Genomic DNA, 20,087 nt, shown 5'->3' on the forward strand with positions numbered 1-20,087 from the left:
GAAGCCGAGGGACCGCTACCGGCACCGTTAGCGAGCTACGTTTTGTGTCACGCTAACAATACACCAGTGAGAGAAAAAAAACTAACGGACCGGAGGGAGAGAATGGAAACGGTTGAGCAGCTCGTCTCGTTCCACCACATTCAGGTCCAGTTGAACGGGGGCGCGCCTTGGGGGTTCACGCTGAAAGGAGGGCTCGAGCACGGCGAGCCGCTCATCATCACTAAAGTAAGCTGACCACAACAATTCACATTAATTACACTGATTTATGTATGGGAATGGCAAGTACATCCTCCAAAACTGCCTTAAACTGTTCCTAAGTTATTTAGAGTGAGTCGAAAGTGCAAAATATTGCATGTTGTGTGTTTATTTCTGTAAATTTTTACAGCTGTGGTTTTATATTTACACATTCAATTTGACTGAAGACATTTTATTTTCTAAGTATGTGGCTGTTGCAACACTAACTTCAGCAAAACAGTAATTGTGGTTAGTTTTCTCCTTCATGTGCTCTTTCACTATGCTTGGCTGCTTGTCTTTTGGTTTAAACTTTTCAACCCCGTGCAAAAAGCCCCCCAAAATCCTGCAAACTGCTTTTCCTGCAACCTCTTTTGTATTTTGTCCTCTGCACAACTACATTTCCACCTCCTCCCCCTCTTTCTCTTCTGCAGAGAATAAAAAGTTATTGTCCAAAGCTTAAGCAAATATCCGGAGCTGGTTGATGTTTGTCAGCTGTCACTGTCTGTGGATAAAAAGCCTTGTATTATAATGTAATTCAGCGGTTGGGTTCTACGCAACTTGGAGGTCAAAGGGTTCCCGCAGGGGGTGCTAATAGGGGTTCCCGAGGGGTTCCCTGGTGCAATGAGGCTCTGTTCATCTCCCTGTTACTTCATTCACTGGAAGGTAAAAACGCCCGCGTGCTGACAGACGGATAAAACCACTTCAGATGGCTTCAGAGCCTGGAGGAGAAATGTGCGCTCCAGTGGGGTGTCTGTGAAAAGACAGATTGTGGTTCTTCTGATTCCCTTTTGGCAATAGCTTACATTGACACTAACATTGGATAAAGAAACAGCTTGTTTCTCAAAAGGAAACCAAGAAGTAGTTGATAGAGTCGTTCTGATATCGATGCCAGTTTTGGAAATGCTGGCATCCGGCTCGGGTATCAGCAAGTATGCCAGTCTGTGCACCGTTAACGTTTAAGCCTGTGACTAAACAAAATCAACTTGTTTCATCTGAAAGCATTTCATTTTCACTGGTCTTAAACCGTAGTCCACACAGCGAGCTGCACTGTACTGCAACCATTCGGGTATTATGGCTGCCACAGGTAACTACTGTCCTAGAGTAGCAAAGAAGAGCTATCATCATGAGACAATAGCAAAGAACCTAACTGTAATGCTAGTGGAAAATGTAACGTTAGTTTGAGCAACACTGTGTAAATCTGTGTTTTTCCTACTCTTTGGCGGACACTCCAATCCAGGGGCTGCATCCTTTAGAAGGCTGTATCTGAAGGCTGATCGCGTCACAGCGGTTTGCAAAGGCTCCTTCAGATATGGCCGGCAAATGCGCCCTCCTTTTCCCGGGCCACGAAGGATCCATCAGGTGCATCCTTTGTGGCGCAACGTATCCAGAGAGTCATTGTGCGCCAATTCAAACAAGATGGCGGACGAGGAATATACTTTTTTGTTTCTACTCAAGTGAATAGCTAGCGATACAAAAAAACTAAAGTGCCCTTAAAGTTACGTGACGTTAGTTATGCTAGCTAGTTAGCCCACTAGCTACCTGTTACTAGGCGGCAGGAGCGGCGTTTGTTGACGCAAGCTTAAGGGCGGGACAGGATATCCTCCGAAGACGAGACCATCTCATTTCAAGTTCGTCTGTAGCGTCTACAAAGACGAATGGAGCATCCTCCGTAGGCTGCGTCCTTTAAAGGATGCAGCCTACGGAGCCCACAGTTAATAGGTTCAAGGAGCTGTAAGCCGAGCTGCTGGTAGCATTAGCTTAGCTTATCTGTAGGCGATCTGCTTGTTTTTTGGTTAGGAGTCCTGTACTTCTTGTCGTTCCTTAGGTTTTTAACGCGAGCAAAGACCTTACAGTATCTTTAACATAAAATTCGGTGTCTTTCCAATGCTCTCAAGCAGACATAAGACAGAGAAGTCATGCTATCTTTGAGTAGAATCCACCAAATTCAGGTATGAGAGTCATCATTGGAGATGGAGAACATTGTGTCAGAACGTCTCTAGTAGTTGATAGACGTACAGAATCACATGTTTTGGGTCTGTTGTTATTCCCGCAGAGCTCTTAGAGGTTAGTTTTAATATCAGGTGTGTTCTCTCTGAGTCCGAGAGCTTTGTTAGAGATTTAGTGTGTGCTTTCAGATTACGACGTGACCTCGCCTTGTGCGATAAAGTTCGAGGGGGGCGACGTTTCCTCCCGGCCTCTTCTCACGGTTTCACGCCGCGGGCGGTGAGCTGCTGGAAACAAGGAGGGTGCCTTTGAATTACTGCAAGTAATTACTGGTGTGTGTTCTGCTGGGGGTGGTCCGTCTGCCGGTGTGTGTGTGTATGTGTGTGTGTGTTCAGTCCAGTGCATAAGTAGGCCGAATGACATGCAACCTCTGCTCCTTGAGTCTTTTCCTTCACTTCTTCGCCCACTCTGTCCAAAAGTCTCAGCAGCAGCAGCAGCAGCGGCGGTGTAAATGTTGGCCGGTGTGCTTCGATATTCACCACAGCAGGGAATGGAAAAGCCTGGCTCAGTTATCTGGAAACACACACACACATTAAGTCACACACAGTAACACGGCCCCTGGGAAAATGTGACTGGGACTGCTACAGGAGATAAAAATCTAACTGTGCTCTATGGCTGTTTTGTGTCCAGTGGCTACTTAAAACACACACAATAAAGAAACCGAGGCGCAGAGAGCTGCAGAAACGTGTTTAATGATTAAGTGTTGAGTCCTTGAAGGAGAGAGAGAAACATAAAGAGAAGGTAAAGTTGACGTCTGTAATGTGTGTGCATGAGAGACGTGAGTGTTTAATGTGTTTAAGGTTTAGGGAGAGTTCCCCTCAGCCTCCACACAGAGGTTTACTGTGTCTGTGACAGGACCGCAGCTGAGTACAGTCATAATCCTGCACTTCCCAGAGAGAGGGACGAGTTGATCCAACACATTGGATGCCATCAATGCTCCATTTTCTTTGCCTCAGTTAACAAACAAGAAGTAAAACTTCTGGACCTATTTCGAAAGAACAACTTTCTCCTCGGCCAGACAGCTAACCCTTAACATACTGACATACTGTACTGATGCAATTCGCATACTTTATGACGAGACAAATATGTGCTGAATCCAGACAGTTTTTATTCTGGGTTAGGTAATAATGAGTGGGACATAAACGTCCATGTAAGTGCTGAAAACAAGGTTGTTTGTATGATATTACTTTAACTATGGTGGAAACCCGGATAGATTGGTAGTGATTAGGGATGCACGATATTGTTTTTTTTGCCGATATCCGATATGCCGATATTTTACAACTCATTTAACCGATTACAGATACCGATATTTTTTTCCCGCACACCTAATTGCAGAGATCATCAACTCTCTTCTGTATTGGAATCAGCGTACAGTATAATGGTGATACTCTTATCACATTTGTTACAACGGTCGGGGTGACGGGTCTTAAGACTTTGCCTTGGCTCCTCCTCGCATCACCGAAGCTGAGCAGTCATTGCAAACAGCAGTTTTGCTTTCTATTTCGGACACTTTGAAAAACTTCCACACCACGGACATTTTGGCTTCTAACTCTCTCATGCTGTAGGTAGACACACGTGACGTCATCATGCTGCGCCGCGCAGGTCTTCTTCGCACCGGGGACATTGCACCGAGGTCGGGCATTTCATCAAGTATGCAGCAGCCCATTATTTTATCGGTTAATTATATCGGCGGATATCAGCGTGTTGGCCGATGTCTGATAGTTCATTTTTAAGCCAATAAGTCCCTCTTTGTTTGGACTGATGTTATGGAGTCAACTAAGTAGCAATTATTCAACCAATGGACTATTTTGAGAATCGATTCTTCATTTAAGCATTTGCTGGTTTCATCCTCTTAAATGTGTGGATTTCTGCTGCTTGCCTCTGTAATACGTCATCATAGATTGGTTATCATTGGGATTTAGATTGTTGTCAAACAAAACAAGCCTTTGGAGGACATCATCTTGGGCTTTTGGACATTTTCTGCTACCAATTCAGGTGTGGGTGTTTGCTATCGCTAAGCAAAAGTAGCCTGGAGCCCATTCTCTCTATCTTCTACCTTTTAGCTCTTCCATTGGGAATCCAAAGCAGGATTGGATAGTTTTGGGGTCTGCTTTGGGGTCTAAATGCCCTAAAAGTCCTTATTATAAGCAGTTAATGAAAAAATTAGTTACTTGCAGTCCTGTGTGAATAAGCCAATACTCACAGATTTATGGTTGAAGTACATTTTTGGAGGCTTTATTCTTGGCTTTCACCAGTTTGAATTAGTCTTTTGGGGTACTCCTGGACTATGAGTGCATAAAAATGTGCCAGTTGCCCTCTCAGGATGTCGATGTTTTGAGGAGTGTGTGCTCGTGGCCCTTTGAGAGCGTGGACGCCGCTTGAGGGGGGAGGGGTGGCTTCCCCAGACTGAGACAGCAGAGGGATATAAGCCATTTGGTCAACATTCCTGCTGGAGCATAACAAATCACCACAGTGGGCAGTGTGTGTTTTTTGTTTTACATATGTGTGCAATACTATAATTGTCTGACTTATAGTTTTCTGGCGATTAGATGTTTGATGTCACGATGAGTTTCAGGTTTATCTGATCTGACGAGTTAGCCAGTCAGACATTAGCTTTGCTACTCAGTTAGCTATTAAGTGAGTCGGTCTGTTGGCAGGTTATTGGCAACTGTGAAGCCAAACAAATTCTGAATGATTGAGCAGTACACCAAGAAGCAATTGCACACTATGGGTTTATTTTTTATGCCATTGATTAGGATTATTTTTGGAGTTGAGAATTGGCTTTCGTTATTGGCAGACACAAGTAGATAAAAGCTTTTTGTCTCTTTGGCTAGTGACCATTGAATGTGCCAAAATGTCTCTGCCAGATTTTATAGGATGTAGTTTGCTCACTAACCGATGAACAACTTGTCATGTGTCTGACATTTTAATATTTCCACCTGACTTAAATGAAAATTCTGCTAAACGGTTTTGAATAGGCCTTACATTTCTATATTCATGGCTTAATGCTAACTCAACAGCAAGTCTCCAGCTAACAGATTCCATCCCTAAATGTCAGTACGAGTTGACATTCCATTTTAACGAAGAAGGAACGGGTTCAGTCTTTCTGACTTTGTTTACATTTAACCAGAGAAAAGGCTTTGAAGGTGAGATCAAAGCCACTGAAGGACAACTTTAAATATTCCCTTCACTTCTCAAACATAATGTAGCATGCTAATGATGTGCTAATGCTAGGTTTCTGCTAAAGGCTAAAGACAATAAACTAGTTATAAGCGGCTGAAATTAGAGTAGAAAACTTTGGTTCTTTGGTTTTTATAGACAATAACTTTTTTATAGATGATACAAACTTTTTTATAGATGATACAAACCAACACAATGATTTAAAATGCTAAATGCCATGTTGTGTCATGGCTCTCTTCCAAATGAGAAGCTTGGAAACTCCCCTTTCCCCATACAGAAAACAATTGAAAGAAACATAATTGAATAAAAAACATGAAACAGCAACTTTATTAGCTTTTTTGATCAGTGGACATGCCTGGGCTTGACCCTCTTGCATGTCCACAGACTAAACAACATACAGCCATGTTTTAGGGTAATTTATCACCTAAAACTCTTCCAGTTGTCGCTCCCATGTGTTTTTCCAACACGTTTTATGTCCCTTTGTGTCTTATGTCAAATGTGGTTATGATGAGTTCCTTCCATTGTTGCATCCGACTGAGCAGCTGCTGCCGAACTGTCAGCTCACTTTCACATGTGGTTTTATGATCTACAGAGAGGTCTCTGCTGGGTTCTGTTTGGGGAACATGTTCCTGTGAGTTTGTGCCTCCTCAACAGTTTTCGTCTGCACTCTGATCCCTGCCTGTAATGCAATGTACCCATGGGACAATGTGCTAACCAGAAATATGTGCAATAGTCTTTGTTTTGCCTTGTTAAAATTCATTTGCAGATGGAATCTGTCGGGTTGCATGAAGGCCAAGCCCCTTTTTACCCCAACCATAAATCAGCTGTTCCAATAAATGCTGTTAATTTAACAATCAATATGACACTTTTCCAGCACAGTTGTTTTGATGGATACCAGTCTGGACCAGAGAGTTTTTCCCACCAGATCCCTTCAGACCAGACATGCCTCTTATCTTAATGAACATCAGACGCTTCATGTTGTACAAGAGTCAGTCTGAGTGGCCTGAAGCAGAGACTCTCTAGAGTGCAGCCTAGACAGCCTCATCAATGGAGTTGCTTCTACCTAGAGTTCACCTGCAGTTGTGTTTTTAATCATTTTATGCCAAAAGAAGTAAAGAAGTGAGAAGATTAAGCAAGGCGAGACATCTCATCACTTTTAAACATTTGTAACAATAAATAGGGTTAGGCGTTAGCAGCACAGGTCAACATTTTTTGTGAATGATTTACATGTTTAAGACAACACCTTACAAGGCAACACCTTGTCATAATTAGAAACAGAATACCTTGATTGCTAATCACTCTCAAAATGACATGACCACTGGAGAGGAAAAGCCTACCGGACAAACTTGAGAAACACTCAGTTCTACCCTTTTCCCACCGAAATTAGCGCGTTGATGCAGGTTTTTCAGACCCGGGAAGACCAGCGAATAGATGCTGATTCTCTCTTTATCCCATTGCCTGTGGAGTATCCTGCTTTCGGTCTCTTTTCTGCTGCGTCACTGTCTGACGTCACGAATGAAACTTGGCGCCGACGAATTAGGAACCATGTTCGAGCGCTGCTCGGACGGAGACGGGCGGAATTTGTAGCTGAGATGACGAGGAGTCTCAGAAGTAACCGACGGAGCATAGCATCGCACCGGAAAGGGGGCGGAGATTAGCGCGTCAACCCAGGTTTTGTGTTCCCATCAATGCTGATCGCAGCCGAGGCGATAATTTCCCGGGTCTACTGCAGAGTCATTTGACCCGGGTCTGAATGCCGATTGTAACCTTTCTCATTAAGCAAAAAAGCCGGCCGTTAGCTGTTTTTTTGACCAGCGGGAAAACGACTTTATATAGGGTTAGGGTATGCCTCCTTAATTGGCATATGACCATGTCAAGAGTGAAACAATGCGATAGACAATGATGTTGCTTAGAAGGAGGGGACGATAGGGGCAATGGCTTTTGAATCACAGGGTTCAATGGCAGAGGGCTCAGTAGTGGATTACTGTCCCCAATCTGTGATGACCGACCAATTTCTGTTTGACGCGCCAAATCGCGCCAAAAACATCACCAAAAACATCACCAAAAACATCACCAAACCACCAAACCCTAAGTCACCATATTTAAACAGTCGCTGTTTGGTTAAAGGAGAATAGTTAAAATAATTCTTGTAAGCTAAGTTTGGAACGCCAGACAAGTTGCGTAAGTTGCATTGGTCAACTTAGGCACTTACTTACTCACGGGACACGCACACGGATCTTGTTGGTTAAAGTCTTGTATTTCAACCATCCATTTACCATTACCAACACCAAAATGGTCTTTTCCGTTCATAAAACTACATCACCTGTCTTCCTCCATTGCTCCTGTTATAATTACTATGGAGATTACAAGTTGTGTAAATAAGCAGCTTGCCGAGACGACCTATAAGGTAGGGTCAGGTAGAAGATCATGAGATAATCTGTAAAATCTTATCAGAGACTTTTGTGATCTTGATTCTTTGACTTGCAGATCATCAGATTTGTTAGTTTATTGTTTGTTTGTTGACAGTCCTCCTCACTAAATCATCCATCTACTGTAATGGAAGCCAAGTTGATGAGGACATGATGCTTTGGATTTTGAAATATCTTGTTGCACAAGTCGACCTCAGCTAAACTCAAACAGATCTGCTCAAACAGTTTGTTGTTTCCTATTAGTGGCTGAAAGGGATTTTCCTTCTTCTACTTCTTCTCGTTCTTCTTCTGCTGTTTAAAATCAGGCCGCGTGTCTTGTGGGGAGAATTCCAGCAGAGTGTTTGAAAACAAAGATGGAGATGATAATCTGTCCCCCTGCTCCTTCTGTTGACGGTAACAGAAATCCAGGGATTTTACTAAAGAATGTTTTGACATGTGGTCGAAGGTATGCAACCAAATGTCCCGGGTTGGTAAACAGTGTGTGTGTGTGTGTGTGTGTGTGTGTGTGTGTGTGTGTGTGTGTGTGTGTTACTCCTTGCATTCCTGTAAAGGTAGCCTCCAGTAGCAATCTGCACCGCGGGGGGTAGATGAGGATGCCATCAGATAGAGATGCTATTGTCTCTACTTTGTGTGTGTGTGTTTGTGTGTGTGTGTGTGTGTCCTCTGCCCTGACTTGCTCCGCTAACTGTCCTAGCTAACCAAAAACATATGTTGAACATAGAGTGCACAATAGAGCATATTGATGAGAAACCAAAGAATGAGCGCATTCATGACTCCAACTAATTATGTCGAGTTTTACATTAAGAGCAGGATGGAAAAAGGAAACTTAGTTCATCTTTGGTGATGATTTAATCATATCAAGTCATACCAGCAAGTTACAAGTTCCTGCTCCTTGGTAATGCTGTTTTTCTGTGACAGAAAAACTGAAAATCTTTGGCTTTTTGGGACGTTTACAGGCAAAAAACCCCAAAACAACCAAATTAAAACACATTTTATACAGCACTTTTCAAAATCGAAGTTACAAAGTGCTTTACAGAGGCAGCAAAGCAAAACAAACAGGTCATGAAGTAAAACAGACAGGTCATAAAATCAAAGGCAGATATTAAAATAACAATTCATTCAACAAATATATCAAATTCATTTAAAAGAACTCTAATGACATAACATTCCTTTAAATTAATTATTAAAATTAAATTAAAATTCAAGTAAAATCCGGAGAGGCTCGCCGATAAAAGTATGTCTTAAGAAGGGACTTAAAAGAGATCACTGATTCAGCTGACCTGACCTCCTCGGGCAGGTCGTTCCAGAGCTTCGGAGCCCTCACAGCAAAAGCCCTTAGTTTTCAGTCTGGCATTTGGTACACACAGAAGACCTCTGCCCGAGGATCTCAGCGTACGTGTCGGCTCATACAGTACTAAAAGGTCTGAGATATAGCTGGGAGAAAGGCCATGGAGAGACTTAAAAGTAATCAGTAAAATCAATTCTCAAACATACTGGGAGCCAGTGTAAAGATGCTAAAACAGGAGTGATGTCGTATTTTTTGGTTCTGGTTAAAAGCCTGGCAGCTGAGTTCTGTACAGTTTGAAGTCGATCAATGGATCTTTGACTTAGGCAGGTAAAAAGGATGTTACAGTAATCGAGGCGTGAAGATATAAAAGCATGTAAAATCGTCTCTGTGTCTTTAAAAGTTAAAATAGAACAAATTTTGGAAATATTTCTTAGCTGATAAAAACATGATTGAATGATCAAATGATCAATCTACTCTGAAAAATCAATAATAAACATATTTGATACATGTATCAGGGCTGCAACTAAGGACTTTTCTTCATAATGACCGATTGAGTAGACTGTAAAAGACCAAGATCCAAACATAATCACTTTAAACCACGCTTAAGAAGCTGAAACAAGATATTTGTGGCATTTTTTCCTGATAGCTGACATAAAGAAATAATTTATCATTACCATTGTTGTATTTTCTGTCGACCAATTGTAGTACTTTTAGCACCTGTAGATACTTTCACAACTAAATGGAATGGTAAATGGACCGTACTTATATAAACTTGCGCTTATAGCGTCCACTCAAAGCTGCTTTTACGCTACATGTCACATACATCCATTCGCACACACATTCTCCAATCTCCAATCAGCTCTCTGCCCATTCACACTCCGATGGCTGTGCCTTTGTGAGCAATTTGGGGTTCAGCGTCTCGCCCGAGAACACTTCGACATGTGACTGTAGCAGTCAGGGATCGAACCACCAACCTTCCGATCGAGAGACGACCGACTGAGCCACAGCTTCCCTGTAGTCTTTGCACAGTTGGAAAAGGAGGGCCAGTTTCCATTGTGCAAACCCAAGACTTTCTTGAGTCCTCAGAAATAAATCGCCAAGAGTGAAGGTGCTCCAGTGATTTATGTCAAAACAACACTTACGTGTCCGCTCTCTGGCTGCCATATTGGAAAATATATTTACATTTCTCATCCAACAAACGTAACACTTGGGTCCCCTCGATACACCCTCCAATTTTGAAGTGAATCGGATAAAATGTTTTGTGAAAAATAGACATATTTTGATATTGTCTGGAAATCAGATGGGTATAATAACCGTATAAGAATTGATGCGAGATACAGAGAGAGAGAGAGACATTCAGATTGTATTAAAGAAAGAGAGAGAGAAACGGACATGTGAAGTGAGAAAGGAATAACATTGTTTCATTGCATGTTTGGATCAGCTGCAGGACCATGTAGATGGTGGATAAGTTAGGTTACAGGCAGGGGTGTGTGTGTGTGTGTGTTTGTGTGTGTGTGTGTGTGTGTGTGTGTGTGTGTGTGTGTGTGTGTGTTTGGGTGGGGCAGGAATGTCTCTATCTCTGATCTGTGGAGCCTTTAGCTGTTTCTTTTAGGCCACGTCTGGAGGCTCACACACACTACAACAACAACCTCTGTGTGTGTGTGTGTGTAGATACATCAGTACAGTGACCCTCAAGCACACACGACTTTGTTATTACTACAGTGTGTGTGTGTGTGTGTGTGTGATGGGAAATAGATATTAAAGATACATGCAGATATAAATCATACTTGGATGAAATATTTGTGTGTGTGTGTTTGGGGGGCGTAGAAGTCCCGACCTGAGGCTGCTGCAGTTGTTATTGTTTTTATTCAACGCTCAGTAGGGGGGCAACACACACACACACACACACACACGTCAGCCATGTTTTTTCCCTCTCAGATTACACTGAAGTTGCTCCTGGATGCGATGGAGAACAGTTTCAGAAACGCCTGTTGGGTTTAATGTTCTGCTGATTTGGAAAATGTGACCTAAAAGTCCAGCTGCCTACGAGACAGGCGAGTGAAGTTTTGTCGGCTGATCAGAAGGACAAAAACAAGGGAGCTCAAACTGTAAGATGAAATCCTTGCTGTGAGTTGATTGACTGAAATTTAATTTGCAACCAAAATTACACAATGGTTTAATTAATTCTCCAAGCAGATGATCATCATATACACCGAAAGTTTTCTACATTGTTTTTCTTTGTTCGTGGTGAACATCGCGGCCATTAATTATGCCACCTTGTTGTGTGCGTCCTCCTCTCTAATGCTTCTGACTTTAATTATTAGCACCACATCTCCATGAAACCATGTCCTAATAATAACTGCACAATTATTACAATGTTACAATTTGCTTTAGCTGACGCTTTTGTCCAAAGCGACGTACATCTGAGAGTTAATACAACACAAGCAACGATCGAGACAGGAGGGGACGAAGTCAGGAAGAGCCGACAAACAAGTGCGATCGGACACTGGTGCTGACAGGAAGTGTATAGGGAAGTGTATCAGCAACATCAACAAGATCAGTAAAGTCATCATCATCATGAAAATCCTAGTCAGCATAAAGTGTTCATAAAGAGCTGGGTCTTTAGCTTCTTCTGAAAGGTGAAAGGGACTCTGCGGACCGAATGGAGTTTGGTAGCTCGTTCCACCACCGGGGGACTACTGAGGAGAAGAGTCTAGTTAGAGACTTAGGGCCCTGTTGTGATGGGAGTACCAGGCGCCTTTCATTGGCGGAGCGTAGTGGGCGGGACGGAGTGTGATGCGAGCGGCGACTGGAAGCCAGTGGCGGGATACGAGCAGTGGAGTGACGTGTGCCGTTTTGGGTTGATTGAAGACCAGTCGCGCTGCTGCGTTCTGGATCATCTGTGGAGGTTTGAATGTGCGTGCAGGAAGGCCTGCCAGGAGGGAGTTGCAGTAATCAATGCGTGATATCACGAGAGCCTGTAGCAGGGGTTGTGTTGCATGCTCTAACAGGTAGGATTGGATGGAAACATTTAATTCACATTGTCTTTTGCAGATTTTCTTGAATCTTGGTAAAAAATTCGGCTACATTTGGATGGAAACCAAGCTAGTAGCTGGTTCTCCAGTTTTTCAACACTACGGGGAAAAAACACTCTGGGTTGTGTGCATTTCCTTAAACCAAATACATCGTTCTTGGATAGCGCAAAGCACAGGACACCTGCTGTTGAAAAGTAGCGTCAACTCGAGTGGGACCTTGTTTTGGTGGAACATTTGCACTATGGGCGGCTCGTCCTGGTAGTAAAAGTGTGAAATTGCTGCCGAAGAAAACGCCACAACTCGATGTCTGTTGTTGTGTCATGTCTTTAAATGGATTATGAAAATGTTACCGCTCAGACAGTGGAGGGATAGTCTTAAATGCGCAGTGGACAGTTTGCCACATGGTGAAACAGACTATAATCAATTCATTCAATTGACCAAACAATGAATCAGCATATTGAGAAATTAACTGTCACATTAACCAACAAGAAACATCAACAGCTGAATAAAGAGTTTATTTAAAGCTATAAAACACTGACTGACAGTTTCCCAACATCTAAAGACTCCTTCCTGGTTTTCTAACATTTTCCACCAAACACACAGCAACCATTAGCTTTGACATTCGAGGCATTTTCCCAGCTATTCCGTCGGATTAAAACGGGCTGTAACTGTGTTTATATGTTTACGGTTTATTGCAGCGTAGCCATGCCCGAACCAAAGACACACACACATTCCTCAATGCAATGCGGTCCCCTCTCGTGGCTAACCCTGGCAAGGCGACTCCAGTTTGAGGTCTGAGACGACACAAAACTCTCTTTGTGCGCTGCGTCTTCCTCCCGTCGTCGTCGTCCCTCCCGTCTGAACCTCGATGGCGTCTGGCGGGAACATCCTTTCATCCCTCCGTCTCTCCCGCCTCGTCCCTGTCGGGGCGACGCAGGTAATTCGGGGGAGTCATAACTAACCCATCACATTCGACTAAAGCAGCGTCTGAGAGGGGAACCAGCATGGGTGCAGGGAGACGAGGGGGAAGGTAGGTGTGTCACATTCCCCTCCGCTTGGCTTCATTTTTGTTGGGTTTCTGAAAGCTGCTGATAATCAATGTGTCTCTTCCCATAAAAAAGAAGGATTTAATGTCTCCACTTGAATTGTATTTATTCATAATGAAGGAAAGACTCTAAAGCAGCATTTCTGACCACAAAAACTGGACTAATTAAATACTTTCCACATGAATAATGACAGGAGAGACGACCCTCATGGATTAGCAGACTGCGGGATAATTGCACCTCCTTTAAATGATCTTTAAATGAAAAAAAACTTTAACAAAGTTTCCAAAAAATGTGCTTTATATTCCTGGTTTTCAAGCAGCCGCTACTAAAATCACCTGCTACATATGAAACTGACCGTATTCTTATTTTTACTTCTTTTCAAAGTCCTGTCACGTCTGCAGAAAAGCTGCTGCTTTAAAAGCAAAGCACAAATCTGCTGTGAATAATAACGACAGGAGAGCCAACCCTCGCTTTGACTAAGTGGTTTTTAATTGAAAAAACTCGAAGTCAAACATGTTAAAAATCTTAGAAATGGATTTATATTGTTGGTTTTCGAGGGGGCTGGGAGAAAATAGAGCCTGACACTTCCAACAGCTCCATTCACGAATATCAGGTTTACCTTATTCTTATGTTTCTGTCTTTGTTTTGGACTTGTGACCTCGACAGAAAAGCGGCTTCTTTTAAAGGAAAAAGTACAAATACCTGACACTAAAAAGAATGAAAAAGGATCTTGAAGTTGGAGTACAAACAAACCTGATTAACCTGAATTTAGAATCAAAGTTTCTTAAGTTTCACATGAAAATAAAACATCAAAACTTCTGCAGAAAGCCAACTCTCATTTTAGATGACAGCACACGGTGAGACAGTTGAAAACATGTTCAATAATTAGGGATGCACGATATTATCGGCACGTTATCGGTATCAGACGATATTGGCTTAAAAATTAACTATCGGATATCGGCCAACACGCCGATATCTGCCGATATAATTAACCGATAAAATAATGGGCTGCTGCATACTTGATTAAACGCCCGACCTCGGCGAAATGTCCCCGGCGTGAAGAAGACCCGCGCGGCGCAGCGCGATGACGTCACGTGTGTCTACCTGCAGCATGAGAGAGTTGGAAGCCAAAATGTCCGTGGTGTGGAAGTTTTTCAAAGTGTCCGATTTAGATAGCAAAACTGCTATTTGCAATGACTGCTCAGCTTCGGTGATGCGAGGAGGAGCCAAGGGAAAGTCTTCCAACACTACAAACTTGATTAACCATCTCAAGACCCATCACCCCGACCGTTGTAACAAATGTGATAAGAGTATCACCATTATACTGTACGCTAATTTCAATACAGAAGAGAGTTGATGATCTCTGCAATTGGGTGTGCGGGAAAAATATCGGTATCGGTATCGGTAATCGGCTAAATGAGTTGTCAAATATCGGTATATCGGATATCGGCAAAAAATCCAATATCGTGCATCCCTATCAATAATCTTTAAACATACAAAAAAAGTAGATTTATTCTGCTGGAGTCTGGGAGAAAAGAGGGCTCGATAATGCAACATTCATTCGAGAGATAATTGAGGGGCAGCCCTCATTTACAAAGAGGTCGAGTTAAACAATTAAAAAGACAAACAGAAAAGCACAACAAGCACCTGTGCAGATATTTGCAGTGAAGGTCTTGATGCACAAGACAAGAAAAGAAGTTTAAGTTCAAAGACAAAGAGGAACGTTTCTTCATGTTTTATATACAAATAAGATATATAGTCAGACGGTGTAATAGGGATGGATGGGAGGGTGAAATGTAGGAAGATGAATGAAGTGGGACAGACAGAGGGAGAGTAATGTAAGGAGGATAGAGGAAGACGGAGGATTAGGGAGGATAAAAAGGTGAATGAAGGGAAAAGGCCAAAGCAGGATGTGTAACACAGGAAAATATAGAGGAAAAGTGGCGAGACGATTTTGAATTAAGTAGCAACAAGAATGCCGGGGGTTGTCTTAAGGTCCTTTAGCTGTAGGCTGATAGATAGATAGATAACGGATGGATGAATGGAGAGATAATGGATCAAAAGATAGAGGAGGTGAGGTTCAGATTACTGGACACAGCTGGGAGGTGATCCTTTCCTGCTTCTTTGTGAGCATGTTTGAGTCCTTGAACACATCACGAGCTGTGTTTTAATCTGTGTAAGAATCACCTGTCCTTACACGATCTTTTAAAATCTATTTCAACTATTGCACACCATAAAGAGGCTTAAATACACCACACACACATACACAGTCGCACACACTCACACCCCCGGCTGGGAGTTTCTGGTGGAGTATGGAAGCCATTAGATCCGGTGACTGCCGCTGACAATAGCAAAGGTCAAAAGGTCGGCGGCCTGGTGGGACCAGAGCCGCAGTGGATTGATCCATCAACGTCATGTGTGTGTGTGTGCATGTGTATATCCCCTTTATCTCTCACACACAAACGTGCACACACTTAAATGAGGGTGAAACATTAACTTCCTAATGGGCACTAAATGACCTTGCCCTCTTGACTAGAACCAGCCCCTCCCCCACTCTGGTTTCAGGATGTTAGTGAGAGTTTATAACAAACAGTAAGCTTTGCAGATCATGTATATTTTCTATTTCTGTCAGATGAGAGTTTCTTTTCCAAACTATTCCTCTCCATATTTTTTGTATCTGAGCTTCCATACAAGCATTTTTATTTGATTTTAAGTGATATGGCCTAAAATTTTAATGTGTTCGTGGGTGCAAAACCGGAATGAATAAAGGTAAAGGCCTTATATAGCCTGCCCTGTTTTGAGCTGTGAGTGCACTGTGTTGGTGAGCAGGTTGGTGGTGTTGCATCGCGATGTGGAGACTGCACCACGGCAGGCCTTACACAATACCTTCTTCTGCTGAACATCTATCGATGCGTGAACAGTGCACGAGGCGCGCTGCACTTCTGATTGGTGGCGTGAACAGTGCATGGGGCGCGCTGCACTTGTGATTGGTGGTGTGAACAGTGCACGAGGCGCGCTGCACTTCTGATTGGTGGCGTGAACAGTGCATGGGGCGCGCTGCACTTGTGATTGGTGGTGTGAACAGTGCACGAGGCGCGCTGCACTTCTGATTGGGGGCGTGAACAGTGCAAGAGGCGCACTGCACTTGTGATTGGTGGCGTGAACAGTGCACGGGGCGCGCTGCACTTGTGATTGGTGGCGTGAACAGTGCACGAGGCGCGCTGCTCTTGTGATTGGTGGCGTGAACAGTGCACGGGGCGCGCTGCACTTGTGATTGGTGGCGTGAACAGTGCACGAGGCGCGCTGCTCTTGTGATTGGTGGCGTGAACAGTGCACGAAGCGCGCTGCACTTGTGATTGGTGGCGTGAACAGTGCACGAGGCGCGCTGCACTTCTGATTGGTGGCGTGAACAGTGCATGAGGCGTGCTGCACTTGTGATTGGTGGTGTGAACAGTGCACAAGGCGCGCTGCACTTCTGATTGGTGGCGTGAACAGTGCAAGAGGTGCGCTGCACTTCTGATTGGTGGCGTGAACAGTGCAAGAGGCGTGCTGCACTTCTGATTGGTGGCGTGAACAGTGCACAAGGCGCGCTGCACTTCTGATTGGTGGCGTGAACAGTGCAAGAGGCGCACTGCACTTGTGATTGGTGGCGTGAACAGTGCAAGAGGCGCGCTGTACTTCTGATTGGTGGCGTGAACAGTGCATGAGGACACAAGGAGGACAGCACATGTTTGTAAAACCGCTGACACTGCTGGGTCAGACATGCTGCACAGCTTCTTAAATCGCACCCCTTGCACTTTGCTAATGATGTTGAATGCAATTAATGGTTCAGTCCTATTCCATGTTACAAACATGAGGAGTTTCAACACCGCCCGAAGCAGCCGACAAACAAAATTTTCTGTCTTAGAGTTTATGTTTTAACAACATCCAGTTTTAAAAGGTTAAAAGAATGCTGTCTGCTGTTGTTCCTTCCCTGAATTCATCTTAAAAGTCCTCTAAAAAAAGATAGTTTCCATCCATGTGATATTTTGCTGGATTATCCCTCCTTTATGGCAGAACCAAATTAGAAGACTGTTCCCTTTGTGTTTATGTGTGTTTTCTGTGTTTGTGTTAGCTTGAAGCAGCAACTTGTCCTCATAAAACCCCTCAAAGCTCCACTGTCTTCTTTTATTTATTTGTGTTGTTCTTGTATCAACCCCAGGAGCGCCAACACGTCCCAATAAGGACTTCATTTCCCATGTGACACCCAGAATATCACACTATCAGAGTGTTTCTGTTACGTTGAATTCGGTGTGTGCGTCAGGTTAAGTGTCACAGTTTGAGTGTCAGGCTCATGTTGGATTAAAAGGACCCGGGTGTGAGTGTGGGGGTTGTTGTGGTGGATTATGGGAGTCGGAGTGTGTGTTTTTATGATGTATTGATCTGGATGACGGCTCCGGGTTAAGGTTCGACAGGTCGGCGTTTCTTCAGAGTAGGGGGGCTTTTAGTTGTGCTCCTTTGCTAAGGATTTTGGGTAGTGTGGCTTTGATGTGGCCGGCAGCTCAGAGTCTGTAATGAGGGGCTTGTTTTCACAGATTAAGTTAGGTTTTAATGGTATTACTGCAGCTTAAGGTGGTAAGAACTTTTGTGTAAAGCAGTCGGGTTTCTTCCCAAAGATCAGCTGTCAATCAAACGCTGTGGGCGGCAAAGTGGCGTCTATTTTCTTTGATTTTTTCCTGAAATTAAGTTTCTTTTCTTTTCTTTTTTCATCCTAACCGGCTAACACTGATGATGCAACAACCCTGCTCTTCTTCTCTTGATTTAAAAGTGTTGTCTTGCTGGGAAAGTCGTGCAAACTCCTGCGGCTTCCCACCGAAAAACTGCCTTTTAAGTCAATCTACAGCCTTTCCATGTGCTTCATCATGACACTTAACCATACGACGCATCCTTAATCTCAGTGTGTCTTGTGCAATTGAGCCGAGCAAAAACAAGTATCCCGACATTTCTTGGCTCCTCTTCATGCAAGAGCAAAGGGCTGGAGGTTTGGGGTTCGTTTAATTTGAATTTAAAATATTTACTTTCCTTGGAACGCAGCTAATAAAAATTATAAGAGTGAGGAGACCCACCAGAAAGTGTCTGCAGCACGTTTTAAATAATGGCTGAGAATATTCTGGATTAAAAACAAACATAAGAAACCACTGAGTAGGAGTGTTTGGATATATAGGATCATATATAAGAGGAAGAATACATTACATTATTCTGGTATCATACCGCCCTCAGGTTAGTAAATGGGGATGGCTTCAGATCAATAACACGACCCAAGACTATATGGTCCTCAAAAACCATTATAGTAAATTTGCTCAACGACAGACCCAACAGGACAATACACAAAGAGGTCATTGTTCCATCCCACAAAAGGAGCTCAATTTTCTTAGCAAACATGTTCATAATGTTGTTTGTTGTTTATTTAACACTAAACTTTTAAAAATAACTGTGATGTCATCCACTGGTTTGTGGGCTGAAGCTCTGAGTTTGACGATTAGCTGTCGCCATCTTGTTTTTTGGAGCCAGAAGTGACCATATTTGGACAAGAAGGTGGATACGAGTTGCTACATCCTTATTCTTATCAATAGGTCGCAATGGAATCAACTATTAAATTACCAGGTAGCCATGTTCTAAAGCAGACCCTGCTTTATAAGCCAGAGATATACTTGCTTTTAACTATGCGTTTGCGTGCTCATGACGGCTGCCACGTGTTCCCTGCGTCTGTTGGGCGCGTCAGCTGTGCACATCCTCAAAAATTAACAGTACGCAAGATTCAGAATGCACATGAACAGTAGGTGCAGTGTAGAGGCAGAAGGGATGTGACGGGGTCAACACAGCAGCAGGGACAACAAAGGCAGAAAGTTCTGAAGACAAGCTGATAGACCAAGTCTGCAATTATCCGCATCTGTACGATTTGTCGTTGCCACTGCACCGAGACAAACAGGCCTGTCAAACAGCTGGAGACAGATAAGTTCTGTTTTAGAAGTCGACATGGAAACCTGCAAAACTAAATGGAAAGAAGTCCTGGACCATTACATACGTGCACGGAGGAACGTGTGTGAGAGACGGACGGAGTGTTCTGTCCACACGAAAGCTGTCGCTTTTTCTGTAATCTCTGAATGAACATAACGGTAACCTCCTTGAGTGTCGCCATGGCTGTTGTTTACATCCTGAACAGACGGTAGTTGCTTACGGCCTAAACTCTCGGGTGCGCCCACTAGCGGTATCCTCCAGTAACACACGCAATGCAGAGACAAGTATGTGAACAATTACGTTCATGACTCCCGGATATGTACACCAACAAAAGGTTAAAAAACAAGTATATCTCAGGCCTTAGTCTATTTTTAGTCTGACTTCTTTTTCCAACCAGTGGAGTCGCCCCCTGCTGGACAGATCAGGAAGAAGAGAGATAACCTTGATTGCATGGAGGCCTCAGGTCCATCTCAGCGAAGGACAGTCTGTGTGTGTGTTGAAGCCACGAGAGGCAAACACATCGAGGGAATGTCAAAACTCGGAAAAGCATTCCTCCTCTTCTGGCTGAAACAAACCTCACACTGTTAACCTGAAGGAGGGAAGGAGAGAAGGAGGGATGAGTGTTTGCTCACATGTTGGTGTTGGTCCATGTGACCGAACCACAGGATGTTTCTGTGGCTTCAAGTGTGACATTCAGGATGTTCAGGAAGATTCGTCGATCATAAAAAGACACAAACACTGCACAGTTGTTTTGTCTCTTATTTTCTTTCCTCTTCTCTCCTCTCCTTCTCCTTCCTTTTCTGTTCTTTTTCGCCATCTTTCTTTTCTTATTTTCCACCCATCTCCTCGTTTTATATCCTCCAACCTCCCATAA

The 20,087-nt window shown here is 43.4% G+C and overlaps 1 protein-coding gene across 1 annotated transcript in view; it reads left to right on the forward strand.

Annotated features, from left to right (window-relative positions):
• The window catches only part of shroom4 (shroom family member 4), a 71,021-nt gene continuing 50,934 nt past the window's right edge, over window positions 1–20,087 (forward strand). The window contains exon 1 of the mRNA XM_069672229.1: window positions 1–225. Coding sequence (XP_069528330.1) covers window positions 103–225 — 123 coding nt within the window. The 5' untranslated portion in view covers window positions 1–102. The remainder of the gene's footprint in view (window positions 226–20,087) is intronic.

This window comes from Semicossyphus pulcher, unplaced genomic scaffold, assembly GCF_022749685.1.
Source record: "Semicossyphus pulcher isolate SPU_LCO1_2020_fin unplaced genomic scaffold, fSemPul1.0.p SCAF_21, whole genome shotgun sequence".
NCBI classification, from domain to species: Eukaryota; Metazoa; Chordata; class Actinopteri; order Labriformes; family Labridae; genus Semicossyphus; species Semicossyphus pulcher.